The 23,567-nt window shown below is 42.0% G+C and overlaps 1 protein-coding gene across 1 annotated transcript in view; it reads left to right on the top strand.

Annotated features, from left to right (window-relative positions):
• The window catches only part of RIN2 (Ras and Rab interactor 2), a 116,549-nt gene extending 93,350 nt beyond the window's left edge, over positions 1–23,199 (top strand). Inside the window, exons 9-12 of the mRNA XM_049774329.1 lie at positions 12,012–12,317; positions 14,182–14,313; positions 18,876–19,039; positions 21,336–23,199. Of these exons, the coding sequence (XP_049630286.1) occupies positions 12,012–12,317; positions 14,182–14,313; positions 18,876–19,039; positions 21,336–21,659 (926 nt within the window). The 3' untranslated portion in view covers positions 21,660–23,199. The remainder of the gene's footprint in view (positions 1–12,011; positions 12,318–14,181; positions 14,314–18,875; positions 19,040–21,335) is intronic.
• Positions 23,200–23,567: the final 368 nt, after the last annotated feature.

The following is a 23,567-nucleotide window of genomic DNA, read 5'->3' as shown; positions in this document are numbered from 1 at the left end:
GTAGAATTCAGTAAAGGGCACAATTTTAAAAACAACCTCCCAGCTCCACCCTACCTCACCGCCAAAGAAAAGTAAAATAAAATGGAAAATGTGTGTTATGTCATTTTCAAAGCAGTAACTTTGAATTACTTTGGAATGACTGCAGATCATGTGGAAGGTGGTTTTCTCCCAAGTCAAGAATATAAACACGTTCTTCATAATCTCACTGAAGGGTTGATTGGTTAATTGTTTCTGTGGCCAAAGAAAATTTGAATTTGGCATACTTTCTTTTTTTCCAGGGCAAGAGTATTAAAGGGATGGAGACTATATATTTGCTTTTTTGTTTTAATTTCCGAAGGTCAACTCTAAAAAGATCATTGCAAGGGATCCATTCATTAGGGAACAGCAGACAAAAGAATGACCAAATATTTACCGGCAGTTCTTTTTTTTTTTTTTTTTTTTTGGATTTTTTTTTTTTTTGGGTCACACCCGGCAGCGCTCAGGGGTTTTTCCTGGCTCCAGGCTCAGAAATTGCTCCTGGCAGGCACGGGGGACCATATGGGGCGCCGGGATTCGAACCGATGACCTCCTGCATGAAAGGCAAACGCCTTACCTCCATGCTATCTCTCCGGCCCCAACCAGCAGTTCTTAAATGAAACACAAATGTCTTCTCTTTGATTGGGTTGGTTTGGTAAAAGTAGTAAACAGTGTGTGGTGGAAGGTAGATTCTCTCTCTCTCTGTCTCTCTCTCTCTCTCTCTCTCTGTCTCATTGAGTTGGTTTGGTGAAAGTAATAAACTGTGTGGTGAAAGGTAGACTCTGTTGTGTGTGTGTGTGTGTGTGTGTGTGTGTGTGTGTGTGTGTGTGTGTGTGTGTGTGTGTGATTGGGTTGGTTTGGTGAAAGTAGTAAACAGTGTGGTAGAGGGTAGACTCTCTTCTCTCTCTCTCTCTCTCTCTCTCTCTCTCTCTCTCTCTCTCTCTCTCTCTCTCTCAATCTCAATGACTTTCAGTAGCTCTTTGATTTTTCTCACAAAGGAATCAAAGCCTTGTTTGTTTTCTTGTGGTTTGAGCTGGGCTGACCACGTGGTTAGATCGGGGTGTTGCTGAAGAGAGGGGCTGGAAGGAATGTGCCCTTGGATGTTCACTGGGATTGAAATCAAGACTAAGACTTCCAAGAGAAGGCACAGTAACCTTAAGGCCACCTTTTTCCCTGTGCCCCCAATTCCTTCCCTCCCAGGGGAGAGCAGATTTAACCTTTCCAGGGACCCCTAGATCTTCAAGAAACAACACTCAGGGGCAGTGGTGGAGAAAGCAAGGCAGGAGCTGATGTCAGCCCTGAGCAATGTGCTGTGCTGCACTATGCAGCCCACAGAGAAGGGCTCCTCTGCCTGAGCCTAGAGGACCAGGCTTGTGAAGCCCAGGTGCAGCACTGGCTCTTAGGGCTGTATGGCTCATTTTTTTGTTGCTTTCTTGTTTGTTTGGGTGACACCTGGCCATGCTCAAGGGTTACTCCTGACTCTGTATTCAGGAATTACATCTGGTGAGCTTGGGGATGCTGAAAATGAAACCTGAATTAGCTGTGTGCAAGGCAAACACCATAACCACTGTACTATTGCCACTAGGGCTATTTTTCTAAACAACAAAAACAAAGGCTTTGCTGCTGCTACCAACATCAAATCTAAAGTGATTACAGGAAGTGAGGTTTGGAGCTCTACATTTGAGACAGGCAGCCCATCCATTTGGTATCTTGGGGGTCCTGGCCCTACGTGATAAATAAAGCAGGGTTCCTGTGTAGAGTGGAGAAAAATAGGCTTTTCCCAGGTGGAGCTGTTTGTACCAAGATCACATCATCTAGACTAGAGACTAGCATTTGCATTTCTGTTGGAGTAAAATCAAAGTCTGTGTTTTTCAAGCCTCACCCCTTGGCTGCTGGGTGCATTCAGCTGATTGGAATTGGAATCACAGGCCTCAACTGCTTTTGGGCAGCTGGGACTAAAGCTCTCTGTGGGGTGCTGGGGGTGCCCTTCCTAAGCCATGCCACTTTCTTTGATGGCTTGTTTTCCTATTTTTTTAAAGTTTACATTAAAGCAGACTTTTTTTTTATCTTATCTGTTCCATCCCCAATGAAACCCTAATCCTCTTTGAAAGTACAGTAAACTTCAGAAAGTGCAGTGCTGGGCTTTTCAGACTGAGGAAAATGCATCAGAGCAGAGGTTAACTTGGGAAATTTATCACAGACCCTAACAAAGGAAAAGAGGTGACTCTGTTAGAAAACTAACCCCACTTAATTATGAAATCACTAAATTAACACTAATAAAAAGAAAATAGACCTCTTTTCTAGCTACGCTTGCAAGTTCTTAAATAAAACATAGCTGATGAAATATTTATTACTAAAGCCACTCCTTTAAGTCTTGTAACCAGCTTAAAGTTGGTGCATTTGTAAGCATTGTTTATGCTTTGCAGGTTCAGAAATAGAAGCCAAGAAGTGTAGAGTAACTTGCACAAGGGTTGCTATCATTTGGAGAACTTGGATTCAAACTAGCTCTTCTCTCTCTCAATTGTCTTTTCACTACCACAGAATCTCATTTCCTGGGAGGACATAATTCACATTGAATGTCATCTCTAGATTCCCAGTTCTCAAATCTGTTGCTCACAGATGGCTACTAATATCCTAAAAGCATTTCAAGAATGCCAGTTGGGGGTTTCTGTTTTAAAAAAAAAAGTGCTGTCTTTTCCCACAATTTCTAAAGGAGGATTTGGGAAGTTAATTGTAAAGCCTAGATTTATAGAATGTGTATCCTGAACTTAAGGAAATTAGAAGAGACATTTTATTGTCTTGCCTCTCACATATGGTTTTCATGGCCATTTACCTCTTTGGTACCTAGAAATTGGATAATTTTTCTTCTTCAGAAAGTGCTTCTTCAGTTATCTAGAGAAAAACGAATTGAAAAAAAAAAAAAAACGAAAGTTCACAGCCTCTGACACTTTTTTTCTTGCTGCTGCAGTTCTTTAGATCAGAACTTCCTAGGCCAGTAGTCGGCAACCTTTTTTTTCAACTGGGCCAAATCTCACCAAAACCACGATTGAAATTTATTTTGAAAGCCACACAGGGCGCACACTGACAGAGGCTAGGAGCAGAGTCCTGACTCCTGGCACAGCTGCCCGGCACACAAGAAGAACCAAATTAAAAGTGTAAAGAGCCACATGTGGCTCGCGAGCCGCAGGTTGCCGACCACTGTCTAGGGGCTAGGCCATCAGGAAGATAAAAATCTCAAAAATAAGAATTGCTCCCTTAAGTGACTGTATCCCTATTATAGTTATTTTGCATTAGATTATACTTTAAAGTACTTCTACCCCCGAATTCTGTATTGAAATTCATTAATAAATATTAGTACACTGATGTCAGCTTAACTCTCCTGACATCAGGGGGAGTAAGATGTATGTTTTCAGTTCCGTTCATTCCAAGCCCACATAATTGTGTTTCTTACCTGGACAGCTGTCTACCCGCCCTCACTTCTTACCCTCAGCTCAGAAGGGGTGCATAGAATAGATACTTTAACAGAAATTAAGAGCTACTCAAAGCCCTGGGATTAGTAACTTCATGGACAGAGTGAGATATCCTCATTACTGCTCTTCTACCCTACAAAGTAGAGACAGTATGTGACATTATTCCCTATTCTAACATCTGTTCCTCTTTGGAAATTGTCATGTCTTACATACAATTCTTTCTTCAGTCATTTTTCAACCAATGGGAAAAACTAGCCCCAAATTTCTGGTAGTGAAATTTCTGTTTTGCACAACAGAAATGTGAAATTTCTGTGTTGCATTCTTGTGGCTAGTAGTTTGATTTTATTCAAGCAAAACAATTTTTATTTCTGATTTGTTATTAACCTTTGGAAAATCTTTTGTTTTCTGGTCTTTATTTTTTTTTTTAAAATTTTATTGATTGATTGTTTGGTTTTTGGGCCCCATCCAGTGATGCTCAGGGGTCACTCCTGGCCCTGCACTCACAAATTTCCTTTGGCAAGCTGGGAGACCATCTGGGATGCGGGGAATCGAACCAGGTCCCTCCCAGGTCTGCTGCGTGCAAGGCAAATGCCCTACCACTGTGCTATTTCTCCGGCCCCCATTTTCTAGTCTTATTTAAAAGATATTTTCTCCAGTTCCAAAAGTGCTCATGATTCCAAATTTCTTAATTGATGTAACTGCTGTGTTGCACTGTTGTGATGGTCTATTAGTAGTCTTAAAAATCAACAGAAATAAATAAGACCATGGTGTCTTGTTTCCCTTATGTCTGTAAACATAAGATAAGTGTTTTTTAGATTATTTTGATGATTTTAAGAATATCTTTTAACTCAATATCATTTGATATTTACATGTGGAGTCTTGTTTGGTTTTGGTTTTTAATAGAGATAAGATACTGAAATGTGGTTACACATCAGTGACCATAGCATGAATAAGAAAAATAATTGAAGTGATTCCCCAAGAATGAAGCCAATGTAATGGTTTTCTTCAGATTAGTTTTCAAAATGAGTATTGAAGTCTGACTCATACTGTAATATCTAATGTGGATTTTTTTTTTTAGTTTGGATATTTTTTGCTAATTTTAAATGAAGAGTCTTTATGAGATGAATAATCAGAGAAGTATGTTTATGTTCAGTAGAAATTAAAACCTTGACTGATTTTTATTCCAGTCCAAGTGATCAGTTCACCTGGAAGAACAAAATGTCCACTTATCGTCAACAGAGACAGATGAAAAGTAATCTCTTGCACATATAAAAAGAATGCTTATATTATTTTTTAAATTAGTTTGTTTTATTTTATATTGTTGTTATTTGATTACATGTTGAGGGTCATACCCAGCTGTGCTAAGGGCCACTCTCAGCATGATGTTTGGAATCAAATCCTAATCTCCAGACTGCCAAGCCTATTCTCCAGCTCTTTGAGCCATCTCCCCAGACCTTGAAAATTAGTTTAAATAGTAGAGCATAACAAATTGCATCTTCCCCACCCCCACATCTGGCATCAGTTATTGCATAACTTTTACATCAATATTGGGTTGGTTATTTTATGTTAATTAAAATGGTTCAGATCCTAGAATTGTGAATTTCTTCAGGGGGGGGCAAGGGAGGGCGGGGGGGGGGAGAGAGAGAGAGAGAGAGAGAGAGAGAGAGAGAGAGAGAGAGATCTAGTGCTGAAAATACCAACAGCTAAAAGAGGAATTTATGTAGGAATTGAGAATATGACCCAAGAGATCTCAGAAGTGTCCCGTTGATTGAAATAGACAAAGAATCTTTAAGGCCTCAGTGAGTTCTCCACTACTCTACTTCTACCAAAAAGGATAATTTCTATTGAGGGTGAGGTGAGCACCATTCATTAGCCTGCCAATAAGCTTGACTCTCTCAAAGTCTCTACCCTTCTCACTGTGTGGAGATTTTCTTATGGTCAGGCCTAAGGGCTCCTTTGAAAACTTAAGATCATAACTAGCTTCAACATTATATCAATAACTATATGTCAATAAGCTCACACTCTCTTAAAAGAAATTAAAAATACCCATATTTCCCAACCCAGCCATTGTTCTCAATAATTAACAGGACATTTTTGTGTATATACTCATTAATTTCCTTCATCCTTAGGCTGCCATGTTTTCATAGATAAGTGTGACATCCATCACTGAGTGAGACTGTCCATCTCACTGGTGTCCTGACTCTGTATCATTGGCCCAAGGTCACCTTTGCCAGGTTTCTGCTCTATAAAGTTTCCATACTCCTCTTTGAAAGTCAGCCACCAAGCCTTGCTGACTAAGAAAGGATGATGGCAGTAGATTTTATCTCCACCTCCTCAAACCTAGTAGAGCTACACACATTATTTCAAATTCTTTTGTCAGATAAATAAATTGGTCTCGCCTACCCTGCCTTTATTTTTATTGGCCTTTTACTAGAAGGCACAGATGCCAATCTGACATTCCATACACAAAATATTATGTTTGTAACCTATACTTTACCCTAATATCTTTCCTTGAAGCCACCAAAGTAACCAGAAGGTAAGTAACTCACACCTCTCTGCCTACAGTATTTGGCCATCGCCTCTGCTGGTTTGATGGAATTTCCTTTCAAAAGATAAGGTGTCATATCAGTCATTATCTATGAGCCATAATATATGTTGCAAACTATGGTTGAGCAATTCTAGGGGACAGTACATCCTTTTAGGGTGACAAGGGAGTTTACAGGGGTTGAGTTGGCAGCCCTACACCTAGGTGATCACTAGACTTGTATATACTGGATTCCACAGAGGTAAGGAGTTTCATTTCCATGTCAACACCCAAAGGAAAGATTTTCCCTTCAGTTGGGCAGTGCCTCTTGAAGCAAGTTATGGGTGGGCTCTAGTTTAGCAATTGCAGGTGGCCCATAACACAACTCTCAGGTCTGGAGTGAAGATGAGTTTCCCACTGCAGAGGCCACCAAATAAGCAGAGGTCTCATGAAGTGGGGAGGTGCAACAATGGAAAAGGCAGGCAGGCCAGGTTTCACAAAATCCATGAAAGGCAAGTGGATCTCTCCACCTGAAGCTGGAGAAAGAGATCCCAGGCAGGGAACAGTGTGTAAAACGGTGCAAAGAAAGGCTGGGGCCATATAGTGTAGTGAGTAGAACATGCAACCAACCCAGATTCAATCACAGTATCCCATATGGTCCCCCAAGCCCAACAGGAATGATCTTTAAGTGCAGAGCCAGGAGTAATTTCTGAGCACCTCTAGGTGTGGCCCCAAAACAACAAAATATGATTTTATAAAATAAGGTGCAAAGGCCACAAAGTGGTACTGAACTGTTATTCCTGGCTTCAGTCAATATAGTGATGGGTTGTTTATGGGGACAAGGGAAATGGAAAGTAAGTAAGTGAGAGTATAGAGTATTCTTAAAATATCATGCAGGAAGAGTGAGACAAACTAGTCATCTCTGTAGCTCAGGCCCCAACCAATCAAAACAGATGCTGTCCAAACACACCTGCAAACTAGTGTGAACAATCAGGCACCTGGGTCCTGTAAGGAAAGGGAGCCCACCCTGGCCCCCAGGTAGACCAAGAATTGGTCTACACTTGGTTTAAAAGTGAGTAAGTCAATTCATCCTTTTTGGGGAGAGGAGCCAACCCAGCGGTGCGTAGGGGTTACTCCTGTCTCTTCACTTAGGGTTCCTCCCTGGGGTGCTTGAGGGCCATATGGGATTATGAGGATAAAACCTGGTCAGCCAAGTGCAAGGCAAGTGCTCTACCCACTCTGTTATTGCTACAGCCTTCAATCTACCCTTTGTCCTACATACATTCTCATCTGGGAATGAGGGCTGAGACTCTTTACCTCCATTTGTCTTAAAGACACTAGGTTGCCCAAGAGATGTGCTGCATGTTTTTGAGGATGTGGTTCATGGATTGATAATATGGGCCCTTTTAAGGAGAGTAAAACCCCAGAGGACCGGATTTAAAAAGCTGTCTTTGGATCAGTGGAAGACAAAGACATGAGAGAGACCAAGATCCACAGGAAACCATACATTTCAATTAATTTATAAACATACTTTCAGTTCCCATTTTGGACCAAGTAAACCACAGATAATACAGAAAACACAACTCTTATGAATCATTAAGATTGGTGACCTTTGTTTATTTTTATTTTTTTGGTTTTAAGGTCACACCCTGTGGTGCTCAGGGGTGCTCTGTACTCAGAAATGACTCTTGGCAGGCTCTGGGGACCATATGGAATGCTGGGAATTGAACCCACTTTGGGTACGTGAAAGCACCCTCCCCACTGTGCTATTACTCCAGCTCCTCGGTGTTCTTTTTTTAAAGGCATATATCTTAAATTCAGAGGAAAGAGACAACTGATCTTTTTCTCCGGCTTCCTAAGTGGCAGGTGCATAGAGGCCATCATTGTGTGAGATCTTATCCGGCAAACCCTGCAAGAAATGTTGATCCCATTTCACAGATGAGGAAGCTAATGTTTGGAAGTCATCTTTTTTCCTCAAGGTCATAACTTATGAAAAACTTTGTCTAACCTGAGTTTGTCTAACCTGGAACAAAATGCTAGGATGGTAAAGGGGGACATCTAGGCTTTTTTCAGGGTGCTTCTTTCCATTTCTCCATGTTGCCAGTTCTGCTGAACTAGGGCAGATATACTAGTAAATTGTTCTGCTGAAAGGCAGAATAATGTGATGACTCAGAACAAAAAGCTCAGACTGGACCACTGAGTTTGAGGTGCCCACTCAGCTATGACTGAGCTGTGTCTGGTCATGTTAAAAACATAGTACTTTTAGGTTTTTTTCAGTGTTCTCTGGTAGACATGGTGCCCACCACCCATCAGTGCTTGCTTGCAGCCCCTGTGACATTCCATTTTTATTATTTTTGCTTGGGGTTGTGCAGGGTTGACTCCTACTTCTGTTCTTAGGGATTATTTTTGGAAGGACTTAAGGGACTATGTGTATCTCAGTACATAAAAAGCAAATACCCTGCTATCTCTCCAAGTGGGCCCCCAGCCTCACTCTTTTTTTTTTTTTTTTTGGAGGGGGACACTAGCAATGCTCAGAGGTTACTCCTGGTTCTGCACTCAGGAAAGGTCAGGGGACCCTAGGGAATGCCAAGAATCAAAACGCTGGCCGCGTGCAAGGCAAGTGCCCTACCCACTGCCCTATTTCTTCAGTCTCATCATCTCAAGTCTCACTCTTGAAGGTAATACTGATCTGTGGTTCCTGATGAAAACTCTCAGGCCAGTCTCCAGTTATTTTCCGTTTGATTTATACATGCTGCTTGACATTTAACTTAAATGTGAAGTGGTGCACCTTGAGTACTCAGCTTGACCAATGTTCCATATATAAGCACATGTATACTAACTCCATCAAATCTGGACAAAGCATGTTCCTCCTCTGCAGGCCAGTTTTCCTACCCCCATAGTAGATGCTACCCTGACTGCCATCATCGATCCCTTTTGCTGGACCTTATACTAGTGAAATGCTAAAGGAGATACTCTTTTATGTATGGTTTATTTCACACAGTAATCTCTCCATAAGATTCATGCACATTGCCTTGGGAGCTACAATGAATATGCTCTTTTTCATTCTAAATTCCTCTGTGACATTTTAATATATGTACCCATTCCCTTGGAGTGGGCCCTGGGTTTGTTTCTAGTGTGGGAATTGTGACAAATAATCCTGGAAGGAACATTCACATTACACTCTAAATAATAATTGACATGACTTTTGGTTATTTTGTTTGTTTGTTTTGGTTTTGAGGTCACAGCCTGCAGCGCTCAGGGGTTACTTCTGGCTCTATGCTCAGAAATCACTTCTGGCAGGCTTGGGAGACCATATGGGATGCCAGGATTCGAATCACTATCTTTCTGCTTGACATGACTTTTTACTCCTAGTGGTGATCTAATTTTTTTTCACCCCCCGCCCCTGTGGTGATCCAATTTTAACAGAGTAGGGATCACTGATAAGCATTAATGTCATTTTCAGAAATGTTGGATAGTTGAATAAAATGGCCAGTGTTCTTAAAGCTTGAGAATTTTCAAATGAAAAATTTGTTAATGTTTATTCTGAAGAACTGTATGAGCATTTGTATAGGGGTTGGGGATATGGCAATGTAGAGGACAGCTCTGTATATGCAAGGTCCTGCATTTGATTCCCCAACATCAACTGGGCCCCTAAGCACCACTGGGTATAGCCTCTTTATTTCATGAACACCACGAGGTATGGCCCCCACAAAACAGGAACTAAAGTAAAACAGTTATACAGTCTAATGCAGGGGTCTCAAACTCACGGCCCGTGGGCCGTTTGTGGCCCTCCGTACAACATTTTGTGGCCCTGCCCTAGAGGAATCTTTTTGTTTTGTTTTGTTTTGTTTTAGTTGTTTGGGTCACACCCCCCAATGTTCAAGGCTTACTACTGACTTTGCACTCAAGGATCACCTCAACTTTGCCTCCTGCGGCCCCCAGCTAAATTGAGTTTGAGACCTCTGGTCTAAAGCAATACATAAAGCATCTCCTGGGCCCGGAGAGATCGCACAGCGGCGTTTGCCTTGCAAGCAGCCGGTCCAGGACCAAAGGTGGTTGGTTCGAATCCCGGTGTCCCATATGGTCCCCCGTGCCTGCCAGGAGCTATTTCTGAGCAGATATCCAGGAGTAACCCCTGAGCAACGCCGGGTGTGGTCCAAAAACCACAAAAAAAAAAAAAAAAAGCATCTCCAAGCCAGTTTTTCCATAAAATTTGCTTAATAGCAATATTATGTAAGTATATGAGATCTGTTATAAGGAGTAGATGAGATGATTAGATAAAGTACTAAGAGACTACCTCTTGTTAACTTTGTATTGTTAAGACTATATAAGATGTCATACAGTCAGGGCCAAAGTGGTAGGCCGTAAAGCATCTGCCTTGAGCACTCTAGCCTAGAACAGACCACGATTCGATCCCCTGGCATCCCACATAGCCATGAGTAATCCCCTGAGCATCACCGGGTGTGGCCGAAAAACCAAAAAAAAAAAAAAAAAAAAGGATGACGTACAGTCAACATGATCAATGCCAATCAAATAATTTGTTCTACTCTCACTACTGAGTGATAATGTTGTTCTGTTTTTTTTCTTACTTTATAGACTCATGCTTCACCATTGTTCCAGAGTTATATCAAGCTTTTCATTTATTTATTTATCTATTTATTTATTGGATTTTGGGCCAAGCCCGGCAGTGCTCAGGGGTTACTCCTGGCTTTATGCTCAGAAATCACTCCTGGCAGACTTGCGGCACCATATGGGGTGCTGGGAATCGAGCCGGGTCTGTCCTGGGTCAGCTACATGCAAGGAAAACGCACTACCATTGTGCATTGTTCCGGTCCCCGAGAAACTTATTTTAAGTACTTGTGCATCTGATGCATGTGTCTTAGGTTTCTTCCTCAGGTATTCCAATCTAATACATAACCGTATCCATGGATTTCTAAATGGTGTTATACTGCAGTGTCAGATATTGGGTGTTTCCAGGAAGCTTCCATGAGAATATGCAAATGCTTGAGATTGAAAATCCTGTGTTGGAAAAACAGAACCTGTTGCAGAAATCATCTTTGATCTGGACCTCCAGTTTTATGAGAGTGATCATATTAATGGCCAAGAAAGCCAAAATAGGTTTCATGGTGCAACCATTCCAAGAAGAGGAGGAAATGCCTCCTACACTAACCAGTGTTTCCTAACCCAGAGCAGAAACACACTTCAAAAAAGCTTAACGTTTTATTTTGAAATCATTTTGAACTTACAGAAGGTTTTCAAAAATCATATGTAAACCTTCACCTCGATTCTTTGAATGTGAGCACTTTACCACATTAGCTTGCTTCTCCCCCTTTAATACACAGTCCTTTTTGAACCATTTTAGAGTTCATTGCAGGCTTTGTGTGCCTTTATCTATTAAACACACTTATTGTGTGTTTCCTAAAAAACAGGGATATTCTGCTACAAAACTACAGTAAAATTAACACTGGTTGTTAAAAATTTTATCCAGCCCACAAACTTTAGTCATATATTATTTACTGCCTCACTTCTGTCTTCTATCTTATAATTGGAGAGCCCATAATGCAGTCTAAGAGAATGCATGTATTTAGCTAAATTTCTTTCTCAGTAAATAGTTTAAGGGAATTTTGCTCACCTATCAATTGAATGATCAATTGAAAGTCTAGGCTTTAAAATAAAACAGAGCTTTTGAATCCATAAGACTGAGCTTATGGATTGGGGTATAAGAGTGGGATATACATCATATATTTAAAACAAATATGTGAATTGTTTTTAATACAATAAAAGAAACAGTGAATCCTGAGTAGGGTAGGGAAGATGCCATCTTTCTGGCATTGTAGGGAAGAAAACATTGGGTGTGAATGAATTTGCTGCTGGTTTGCAAGTTCTAACTTGCTGACACTGTAACCGATGCATGGACTGGCAGCTATCCATGCCAAGAAAGCAGATTTTGCTTGTCATCTTTCTTCATACATTGGTCACAGGAGCTGCACTTTCTTTGGCAGATGTAGTGTTGGAGAAAGCCATGCACAAGTGCATCTTGAAACCTTTGAAAGGGCATGTCGAGGCCATGTTGAAAGATTTCCATGTGGCTGATGGTTCGTGGAAGCAACTTAAGGAGAACCTGCAACTTGTGCGGCAGAGGAACCCACAAGAGCTGGGAGTCTTTGCCCCAACCCCCGATTTTGTGGATGTAGAGAAGATCAAGGTCAAGTTTATGACCATGCAGAAGATGTATTCACCAGAGAAGAAAGTCATGCTGCTGCTCAGGGTCTGCAAGCTAATTTACACCGTCATGGAGAACAACTCGGGTAAGTGACCCCAAGTTGTGACTCTTCCTCATTTCCCACCAGTTGCTTCATGATTCTCAACCTCTCTTCTATTCACTCCCAAGTGGTTCACAAAAGGAGTATTACTCTAATATCTGGCCAACTTTTTCACATTTAGCTGATGACTCATACCAAAAAAGACAATACGATTTTTGAACCATAGGATAGCACTTGGTTCAGGGTATTGAGCCCAAATTCAGCCTAGGCTCTGAGTTTCTTTGCATTTTAATTCTGAAAATGAGTTAATTAACTCTGGTACTCTGTCCACCTTCCGAAAAGATCAGCCTTTTTAGACACAGTGTCTAAAGAATCCTCGCTTTGGATATAAACTTGGATATGATGCCTATGACCTTATTTTTCCTAAGGTGGGGATTAAATGAGACAATGCAAAATTAGTCACAAATGATATTGTAACCAAGGAGGGTTCAGTGTCTATTGTCAATAGCATGCAGCAGAATCCAGAGCATTTGGTAATGACGCAGTTTTATGATTCCATTTCCTTGGTGGTCTCTTCTGCCACAAGCTGAGAAAATGTAATTGGAATTCACAAATGCTGGAGAGGAAGGCCTTCAATCTCACCCGAGCTGCATCTGATGGATGCAGAAGTCATCCTGATTTATGAATAGCGACTGAGCCCTGCATTGTTTGAGGTTTCAGGGAGTCTGTTGTCATGACAGGACAATGACCTACTTTTCATCCAAGGGAAAATTGCTTTCTGGAGGAGCACCACAGAAAAAAACACAGCCTCCATGAACCACTGCTTGAGTAGAAAAGAATGTGTGCACGTCTCACAAATTGCTGAGCAGACACAGTAAAACATACGCTCCAATATGGAGCTAGTAATAACAGCACATGAATGTTGCCTTTGAAATTTCATTTATTCCACATGCCAGCAATGTATTTTCTGTAGTTCATAAAATCACTTCTAAAAGCCCCCAAAAATCAGATCTGCACACGATTATGTTCTTCTAAAGCAGTTTCTCAACATGCGTGCTAATGGCATTTAAACCGGTCATTCCTGGTTGTGGGGGCTGCCCTGCTTCCTGGAGAAACTTTATTTGCATCCCAGATGCCAGCTGCACCCTCATCCTGTAGTTGTGATGTTGGAAATTGTCTCAGGAAAATGTCAAATATTCCCAGTGGGAGGGGCAGTAAGAGTGGGCGATAACATCAATCCTAGTTGAAAATATATATATTCAACATATGCCCAGTGAGCAATTTAAATAGTCTGCCCACATTGAATACAAAGTGGTTTGTTTCTCATTTTGGTTTGGTCTGATAATAATGATTATTCTGTTAAAAAAAATAACAGGGAAAAAATGACTCTAAGAACTAACATAAGTGAATATTTTGTACTAGCAGAAAATGAAAGTATTTCAAAGTGCTCTGTTCTCTTGCACAACTTGAAGATCATGCAAAACTTAACTAATGTGTTTACTGACTCGGAGATATTCATTCTGAAATTGTGAGTTAAGACTGGCTTAAGTAGCAGGGAGGATCACAAAGTACAGAGCATTCCTAAAACGCCCACCTGCCTGGTGAAGAGCACATTTACCAGGAATGAGTCCTTGCTCGCTAATAAAAGCAGCAAGTAGAAGGCCAGAGCAATGCACAGCAGGGAGGGCATTTGCTTTGTTCTCGTTCCATCCAGGTTCAATCCCCAGCATCCCATAGGGTTCCCTGAACCTGCCAGGAATAACTCCTGAGCACAGAGTTAGGGTAACCCCTGAGTGCCACTAGGTATAGCCCCAAAATGAAACAAAAAAAGAAAGAAAAGGCAGCAAGTAGAACAGGAAAAAAAAAATAACTGCTGGTGAAAATACTTTCTTTTTCTTCCTAATTCCAGGGAGGATGTATGGAGCGGATGACTTTTTACCAGTCCTGACCTATGTTATAGCTCAGTGTGACATGCTTGAACTGGACACTGAAATCGAATATATGATGGAGCTCTTAGACCCGTCACTCTTACATGGAGAAGGTACTGTGTTTTAAATAAATAAATAAATAAATAAATAAATAAATAAATAAATAAGAGTAGAAGACAGCAAGGAGGGTCTTGGCCTTGCACATGGCTGACCCAGGTTTGGTCCCTAGCATCCATCTGGTTTCCTGAGCCTATCAGAGTGATTTCTGAGCATAGAGCCAGGTTTGATCCCTGAACATGGCCAGGTGTAGCCAAAAAAAAAGGGGGGGGGGCCCAGAGAGATAGCATGGAGGTGGCATGTTTGCTTTGCATGCAGAAGGACGGTGGTTCGAATCCCGGCATCCCATATGGTCCCCTGAGCCTGCCAGGAGCGATTTCTGAGCGTAGAGCCAGGAGTAACCCCTGAGCACTCTGGGTGTGACCCCAAAACAAAAACAAAACAAAACAAAAAAATAACATGTTGGGGCCAGAGCAATGTTATAGCAGGTAGGTCACTTGCCTTGCATGCAACCGACCTGGGTTCAATCCCTGACATTTTGTATTGTCCCCCTGAGCACTGCCAGGAGTGATTCCTGAGTATAGAGCCAGGAGTAACTCTAAGTATCCCCAGGCGTGACCCAAAAGTAAAAAATAAATAAGTAGATAGGATCAAGCTTTTGCTCTCCAGTTCTTCATACAATTCAGTGACACCGTACCTGTGTGTACATTTCCTATGCCAGGCTCCACATGCTAATACAATTTTGAATGGCTGATTTTTTTAAATTATTTGCCACATGAACAGATCAGTACATGATTGAGTATGAAACTCAGTAAGAGAATTTTAGTGCAACGTAGAGGGGATAGAAGAAATTCCTTTGGTTGTAAGTAAGTATTCAAGAAAGGTTGTGCCATGGTGCCAGGATTGGAGTTGAGACTTGGAAGGTCTTTTAGAAGCCTACTGAGGAAGGAGTACATTTCCTTTAGACACTTGGGTTCCATAGTTCTGCATTGCTCAGGGCACTAAGCAGCTAGCTCAGAATGCTGGGCTCACACCATTGACCACATTCTGAATAGAAACATCTGGAAGCAATTAGAAAAAGGTCTTACATTTCAGGAAAACTATAACCCTGCCACAAGTGCTGTGCACTTAAACAAGATCTGATGATGCCTTTTCCATAAATGAAAATACCTGCTTAAATTGCAGTAAAAGATGAAAGCCCTGGGTCCACAAGCCAAAGTTAAACTAGGTCTGGAATGTATCTCCTCACATCATCCCACTTATTCCTCCTGGTCTGCAGTGCTTCTGTAAACAGAACCATTGTGCTGTCATATTGTCCAGGGATAGAAAACAGGGACACAGTGGACCTGGTCTTTCACATGCAGTTTCTATGAATACTTACCTGCTTGCCTGTCACAAGCACAGAGCCCAGGGCAGTGTCTTGCTCTGGAGAAACCATGGGAAAGGTAGTTGTGGCTGTCCGATTCCTTCCCCTATACATTGCAAGCATGTGTTTGTTCTAACATGCCCTTTTCCCAAAGTCCCAACAACTCCTAGACCCTTAATACCAGAATTAAACATGATTATAGTCTTTTTTTTTTTTTTTTTTTTTTTTTGGTTTTTGGGCCACACCCGGTAACGCTCAGGGGTTACTCCTGGCTATGTGCTCAGAAGTTGCTCCTGGCTTGGGGGACCATATGGGACACCGGGGGATCGAACCGCGGTCCGTCCAAGGCTAGCGCAGGCAAGGCAGGCACCTTACCTTTAGCGCCACCGCCCGGCCCCTTGATTATAGTCTTATGTCCCCAAATTATCTATCAGATACATCTAAAAATGCAGTAGAAAGCAGGTCTCCTGACCTGGAGACCAAAGTAAGCTCCTAATCCATGGACAAAACCACAGGCATTTCCTCTCCAGCCAAACCCAGTAGAACAGGCCCTGAGAAACCAGCCAGGTTCTCTCTGTGGTTCTTCTGGGAGAGCCTAGTGCCAGAGTCAGTGAATATTATTGAGGACAGATAACCGGGTGAAGAGGGTAAAAAGTATGAAAGAGGCTCATTCAGATCTGCCTGGGGTGTGGAGACAGAATGAAAAGATAGGTCTCATGAATCCTGAGTCAGCACAAATCCCTCAGAGGGACAGAGGAGGGCAGTTCCCCATGAAAAGAAAACCCTACATTGAGTTCTGAAGAGATTAAGGAACACATTTGTGGGCCAAATTGGGGGTTGGAGTAATGGTGTACTCATGGTGTGAGGCCTTCCATGAGAAATCCTGTCATGGAGCTTTCTACACAAACCCTAACTAAAACATACTGGAGAAAAGAAAAGAATTCTGTGACATAATTTACTACTCACTCAAAGAGCATGAATAGAAATAAGATTCACAATGCACGTGCTCCGATTGTTTTCTTTCAAAAGACAGAGTCAAGGTTATTATATTCCAGAAAGGGCACCACAGTGACAAACACCCAAATTCTTTCCATGATGAAATACCTACCTATATGTTGTGGAAGGAGAGGGAATTTCTGCCAAGACATGTTGATGTGAGGCAAATCCAAGAAGGAAAATAAACTGCTGAGTAACTTGAGAGCAATCCGCCCAGTCTGTCTGTGCTGTGCACAGATGTGGGATGAGATGATGCAACTTCCTGGCCTCCAGTCTGTCAGTCCCATGAAAACAACAACATGGCTCTTTCCTGATACTTGTCCAAAGTGATTTCTCAGGGGATTGTGCTTATTATCAGAGGCCCCCAAACATAATAGTCCTTTATTCAGGAAAATAAAACTATTCAGTGTTCCCCTGGAAGCCTACCTTCTTTAAGCATATCAATAGAAAGCACACACACACACCCATAAAACCTAAGGCACTTTTGGATAGTTTGGGTTCCAAAGGGGCTGTATCATCCACCTTGATTTTTGGGGGGTTTTAGTTGTTGTTGTTGTTGGGGTTGAGGACCACACTAAATGATGTTCAGGAGTTACTCCTGGTTCTGCAATTAGGAATTAGCCCTGGCAGTGCTTGGGGGATAGTATGAGGTGTTGGAGTTCAAAGAGTGATAGCACAGTGGTAGGCATTTGCCTTGCACGAAGCCGACTTGGGTCAGACTCAGGTTCAATTCCCGGCATTCCCCAAGCCTGCCAGGAGCAATTTCTGAGTGCAGAGTCACGAGTAACCCCTGCATGCTGTGTGTGGTCCAAAAACTAATTTAAAAAACAAACAAAAGTTTTAATGTGGGGCTGGAGAGATAGCATGGAGGTAAGGCGTTTACCTTTCATGCAGAAGATCATCGGTTCAAATCCCGGCGTCCCATATGGTCCCCGTACCTGCCAGGAGCAATTTCTGTGCATGAAGCCAGGAGTAACCCCTGAGCACTGCCGGGTGTGACCCAAAAACCACACAAAAAAAAAAGTTTTAATGCATTCAAGGCAAATGCCCTACCTTCAGTACTATTGCTCTGGCCTCTAGTATAATCTCCTTTGAGAGACTGGCATCTTGAATATAGATCATTTGTTGAACAGAGAATTCTGGGAATTGCTTTAGCAGCTGACTACTCTGGCTGTGGAGAGGATACTTTTAGACCAGACTTCTTCAACACCAGCTAAATTCTGTTCTCTGCATTCAGGAGCTCAGATTCTACTGTTCTCAGCTATCTGGAAACTCATTCTATTGCTCACAAACCCATTCCCTCCTTGTTACCTGATTTGAGTTTACAATACAGGTTCAATATAGATTTATGATACATATTCCGTATGGGTTTGTTAATTTAGGTGCTGGAGCTACAGTGGATAGGATCTTGCTTTGCATACAGCTGACCTGGGCTCAATCCCCAGCACCTCCTGAGTACCTCCAGGGATGATTTCTGAGCACAGAGCCAGAAGTAAACCCTGAGTACTTTTTAATCAACATTTTATATCTCCTCCTAGTGGTACCAGAGCTTGCAAGATCCACTACCCACCCACCCTCCCATAGGCATCTTAGTGTTTAGAACAAAACTAGGAGTCTATGTTGTGAATCTTTCAATACATCCTAAACAGAACAAAGCCTTCCCAAGTATTGTCAACTATATATAAAAAGCAAGGGACATGAATCACTTACTTTGCCCTGTCAGTCACTCTGTCCCAAATGTCACAGTATTGCCTGAGGAAGGAAACCAGAAGGGGTGAATTATTGCAAAGTAACTCCCATTTTTCCTGAAAACACCTGGATAGACTGTAGTTCTTGCGCAGTTTCCTTCCAGCTGAGCAAAAGTCATCCCTGAAGGAAAAGCTTCCAGGCAGGCATTATCAGAAGAGACTTCTCTGAGGTCAAGGATTCAGATATCACTCATACTGCCCCCTTCTCTTCCACAGCCTGACCTGCTACAAGTTTCCCCATTGCACTTAAATAATTAAGAAGTTTTCTTCAGTCTTTCCGAGGAGAATGGCAATTCTTTCTCAGTCCCTTAGCCCGGCCCAGGGTGGGACCATCCAGTACACCCCTGGGGATGAATGCATGAATGATGTCTGAGAGAGGCCTTGCTTCTCCACCTCTGTGGGAGAATGGAAGAAATGGGAAGCCTGGTCTTTTCTCTACTGGCCTTTGCTGTTAGCAACAGAGCAGGAACACCTGGCTGATCTTGCTCATTCTTTGTGCTTTATCCAGGAGGCTATTACTTGACTAGTGCCTATGGCGCACTCTCCCTGATCAAGAATTTTCAAGAAGAACAAGCTGCCAGACTGCTCAGCTCTGAGGCCAGAGATACTTTGCGACAGTGGCACAAAAGAAGAACCACCAACAGGACCATTCCATCGGTGGATGATTTCCAGGTATGCTGAGGGGACTCAGAGGTTGCTGTGGCTGCCCTGAGGACTTGTATTTTGTGTGTGTGTGTGGGGGGGGGATTGATTTAGGTCTCATTGGATGGTATTCAGGGCCTACTTTTAGCTCTCACTTAGGGATCACTCTTAGAAGGGTTCAGAGAACCACTGGGACGTGCTGAGGACTGAATCAATGTCGGCTGTCAAGGCAAATGCCTTCCCCACAGAGACTCAACCATTTGGGCCCAAGCCATAGTACAAAGCGTAGGGTTCTTGAACATGATAAACCCAGGTTTGATCTCCAGCATCCCATATGGTCCTCTGAGAATCATCAGGAATAACTCCTGAGTATACAGCCAGGAATGACCTCTAAGCATCACTAGGTGTGACCCAAAACCAAACCAGAAACACTGAACACTGAGCTGCTCCCCAACAATGGCTAGTTCTTTGCCCTCCAGTTTGCTCTGCACAGTGATTCCAGGGCACCTTTGGTGTCCCCACTTGATAGAATCATCTGGCAGGAAGAGGATTTTTCGGGGAGGGCACAGCCAGTGGTAGTCAGGGTTTACTCCTGGCTCTGCATGCAGGGGTCATTCTTGGTGGATTCAGGGGACCATGTAGGATGCCAGATCAGCCATATGCAAGGCAATCGCCTTACCCGATGTACTATTGCTCCAGCTCCAGGAAAGGGATATTTTTAAACACCCTCTGACCTTGTTATTTCACTTCTCTGTTTTCTCTGAATGGAGGGCGAAGGGAGAATCAATGGGTTCAGCCCAAGTTTTGCTGCCATTGAGAAAACAAAGTCAAATGAAGGCGGGATTCTTTCCCCCAGCCTTTCAGCTTGGTGCCCCCAACCGATGGAAGTTGGAGCAGGAGGAAGCTGTTGGCACAGGAAGCACAGATATGGTTTCCTGAGTCCAGCGGGTGGAAACAAACCAGTTAACACTGCACGTGGCTGATCTTTCTGGAAAGAGACACAGGCACAACATCTAGCAATATCTAACCCATCATCCTTCATCCCCACCTCAAAGAACAGAAGAACCTGCAAACTCTCACTAGCAGCATTAACTATGGCAGCTGGGTCCAGCTAGTGATTTAACTGAGCATCTGATGGGGCTAAATCGAGAGTATTGGGTTCAGGGCACTTGCCTTCCAGCCCTGGTTTGATCCTGAGCACTGAATATGGTTTCCCCACATCCATGATCCCATATTCAAATCCATAATCACTACCAGGAGTGATCCCTGAGTGCTGAGCACTAGTAAGGGAGCACTACTATCCTTCCTTCCCCCCGCCAAAAAAAAAAACATAAATAACTTTGGATTGAGCATTTGAGCTTAGCCCTGCAGGGCTCTACAGTGGGATGTGCCTGGTGCCAGGGAGTAGTAACTTCCCAAAAGAGTTTGGTACTTAGAGAGAAGAAGTAGGTTCAGCTCTAGAGAGCTTTACGGTTTCCACTGGGGCCCATCACATGCACTGAATAACCCTATCTTTTATTTATTTATTTATTTATTTATAATTTTTTGGAGGGGGTCATACCCAGAGGCACTCAGGGGTTACTCCTGAACTACCATTCATCATGGATCAGCTATTTGCAAGGCAAGCACCCTATCTCTGTGCTCTCTCCTGCTCCTTAATTTATTATTTTATTAGTTTTATTTTTTAATTTTGGGGCTATAATTTTCTACACAGTGTTGGGAATTAAACCCATGCAAGACAAACACCTTACCTACTATATTTTCTCTGCACTTCTTATCCAGCAGACTTTTCTTTTGGGGGGGGGGGGTGTTGGGGGACATACCCTGCAGAGCTCAGAACTTACTCCTGACTGTTTAAAGGACTGTATATTGCCAGAGATCAAATGTAAGACTGCTTCATGTAAAACAGATGGCTTCTCTGCTATACTATCTTTCAGCACATCTCAGGGATTTCTTAAACAGACTTGTGAGGGACACTAAAAGATCACAATAGGACTGAAGGGACTTCCACTTCTTCTATTGGCAAGGAATTAAAATATAGCAACAAAAAGGCAACAGACCCTGAGAATGGACAGAACTGAACTTACCATGGTGGGAGAGTGAGGAAGGATGGAAAGGAGGATGATAAAATAAAATAATGACTGTAAATAAATAAATTGATACACAGCAACTCAGACCTTCTAGCTATTCTTCAGGCTGTTCTAGAGCCAGGTAGAGTCACAAGAGACATGTGTTTTTTTTGTATCTCTCTTTGCTTGTCCATTACTCTATCTTATTTCCTTCTGGCCCTGTCTTCAACATCGATCTCTTTCTTTTCTCTACGCAGAATTACCTGCGAGTTGCCTTTCAGGAGGTCAGCAGTGGCTGTACAGGCAAGACCCTCCTGGTGAGGCCGTATGTCACCACAGAGGATGTGTGTCAGCTCTGTGCCGAGAAGTTTAAGGTAGGGGATCCACAGGAATATAGTCTTTTCCTCTTCGTTGATGAAACCTGGCAGCAACTGGCTGAGGACACATACCCTCAGAAAATTAAGGCCGAGCTGCACAGCCGTCCCCAGCCCCACATCTTCCACTTTGTCTACAAGCGCATCAAGAGTGATCCTTATGGTATCATCTTCCAGAATGAGGACGAAGACCTCAGCACCTCATAGAAGAAATGGGAACCTTACCATCTCATAGAAAAAATGGGGACCTCACCACCTCATAAAAGGAATGTGTGACTGTTGGACTTCCCTGTGGTGCCTCCAAAGCTGGGGGTAGGGTCAGGAACCTTAACCATCAGCTTCCATGGACTTGTGCTTGAAAAGGACTCACCTGTTTTGATACTCAAGCCTTATGTAGGTGAGATTAGCCAAGGGCACCTTCCTCTCCTTTGCCCAAGCAAGGTAGGCATGGGGTTTTTGCATCAGATGGATTCTCCTTCAGAGATGGTGAATTCCATTTGATGGTCCATATACCTGATTGTGTCTCCCCCTAGCTAGGTCCTATGTTGAATCATGTGTATGTATATATGCTAAATAAATATGTAAGGTACAAGCTCTCTTCTCAAGTTCAACAGCAGGAGTTTGACAAGACTATCCGATGCAGTGCATCAAGTATTTTATAAGTCTCTAAAGAGCTCCATCATTTTCTCTTCCTTTTTGATTCTTTCTCTCTCTCTTCTTTTTTTTTTTTTACAAAGAACCTTTGTGGGGCTTTTTATATATATATATATATTTCATAGAAATGTTTATAGCAGTTGCAGGTAAACTGTCAGGATTGGTTTTTAAGATATTTTTGTAACTTGAAAATATTCTATAATTATGCATGTGATTTTAACCTTTAATATACAAACAAATCTCTTGCTGGATTTGAGATGATTGCATTTTAAGTCTCTTTTCTGTCACTGGATGTTTTGACTATTTGTTGGAGAGAGACCACTGGATCTCTTAAAGCAATGTGTTCCTGACACTGGCCACAGAATGCCATTAGAACTTTAATGTGCTGTGACCTTGTTCAACACTCCATGCTTTTGTGCTGTTTCATGTTTTAACCAAGTGATTCTGAGAATCAGGAGAGAAATGAATGTTGAGAATGGTCAAGAGAGTAATATCGATTTAAACCAAGGACTAAGGAGCATTATCTGCTGGTTCAGACTCCTTAAAGATATGGAGAAGGGAGATGAATGGAACCACCAATACTAAAAGTACTGTAAATATGCCATGAGATTTGGCAAGACACAGCCCATATGTAATTTGCTGTTGAACATAATTTTAATAAGCAAAAAATTAAGATAACCCCCTTTTTCTGTTTTTTTTTTTCCCTACATAAATCAGAACTAATAATATCAAATTATTTGGGACAGAAACCGTGTAATGTGACTTTGATTAATTAAGAAGCTGTTTGGAAAAAAAAATTGCATATACACCCAAAAAAGCCCATTTGTGTTATAAGTATGTATAATGGAGTAAATGAACGTTTTGTCAAGTCTGTTTGGGGGTGCACAAAGTATAAGGATCTCATCAATGTAACGCCAGTAGTTACTGTACTGTGTAAAGATGCATAGTCATCTAATCTAGTTGCCTATGTACTTTGTACCTTTTATAGCCTTTGCTATACTTTTAGAACCCTCAGTACAAATTGTATTTTACTTCCTTTTGTAAGTTTTTTCATGAAATTTTGCACATAATACATTGTAATATTGTATGATAATCATGTGTGAAAATTATTTTTAAAATAGTCTCCACTTGTCTCTCTTATTTTAGAAGAAGAATCTAATGACACACTGCACATGTCAAATCAATCTGAGATCCAAGATAGTGTCTATGGTTAGATACAAACCATAGAGCATAAATGAAAGCATTTGCACTTATTTTCAGCAATTTCTGTACTAACAAGGGGCAAAACATTAAGGAGAAAAAGGAAACAACCTGGAGGGATTTCCATTGTTCTCTAGGACAGTACTTGAGTTAGTTGAAGTTAGTTAGTTGGAAGACTACCCCCTCCCTGTTCTAAAAAATCTATAGAATTTTTGGCTCAAGTTCAAGTTCTCACCTTTTTCAACATCAACAGAGCAAAGA

The sequence above is a fragment of the Suncus etruscus genome, chromosome 6 (genome assembly GCF_024139225.1).
Source record: "Suncus etruscus isolate mSunEtr1 chromosome 6, mSunEtr1.pri.cur, whole genome shotgun sequence".
In the NCBI taxonomy this organism is placed as follows: Eukaryota; Metazoa; Chordata; class Mammalia; order Eulipotyphla; family Soricidae; genus Suncus; species Suncus etruscus.
Note: the sequence above shows the minus strand (reverse complement) of the source record. Positions and strands in the feature narration are given on the sequence as shown.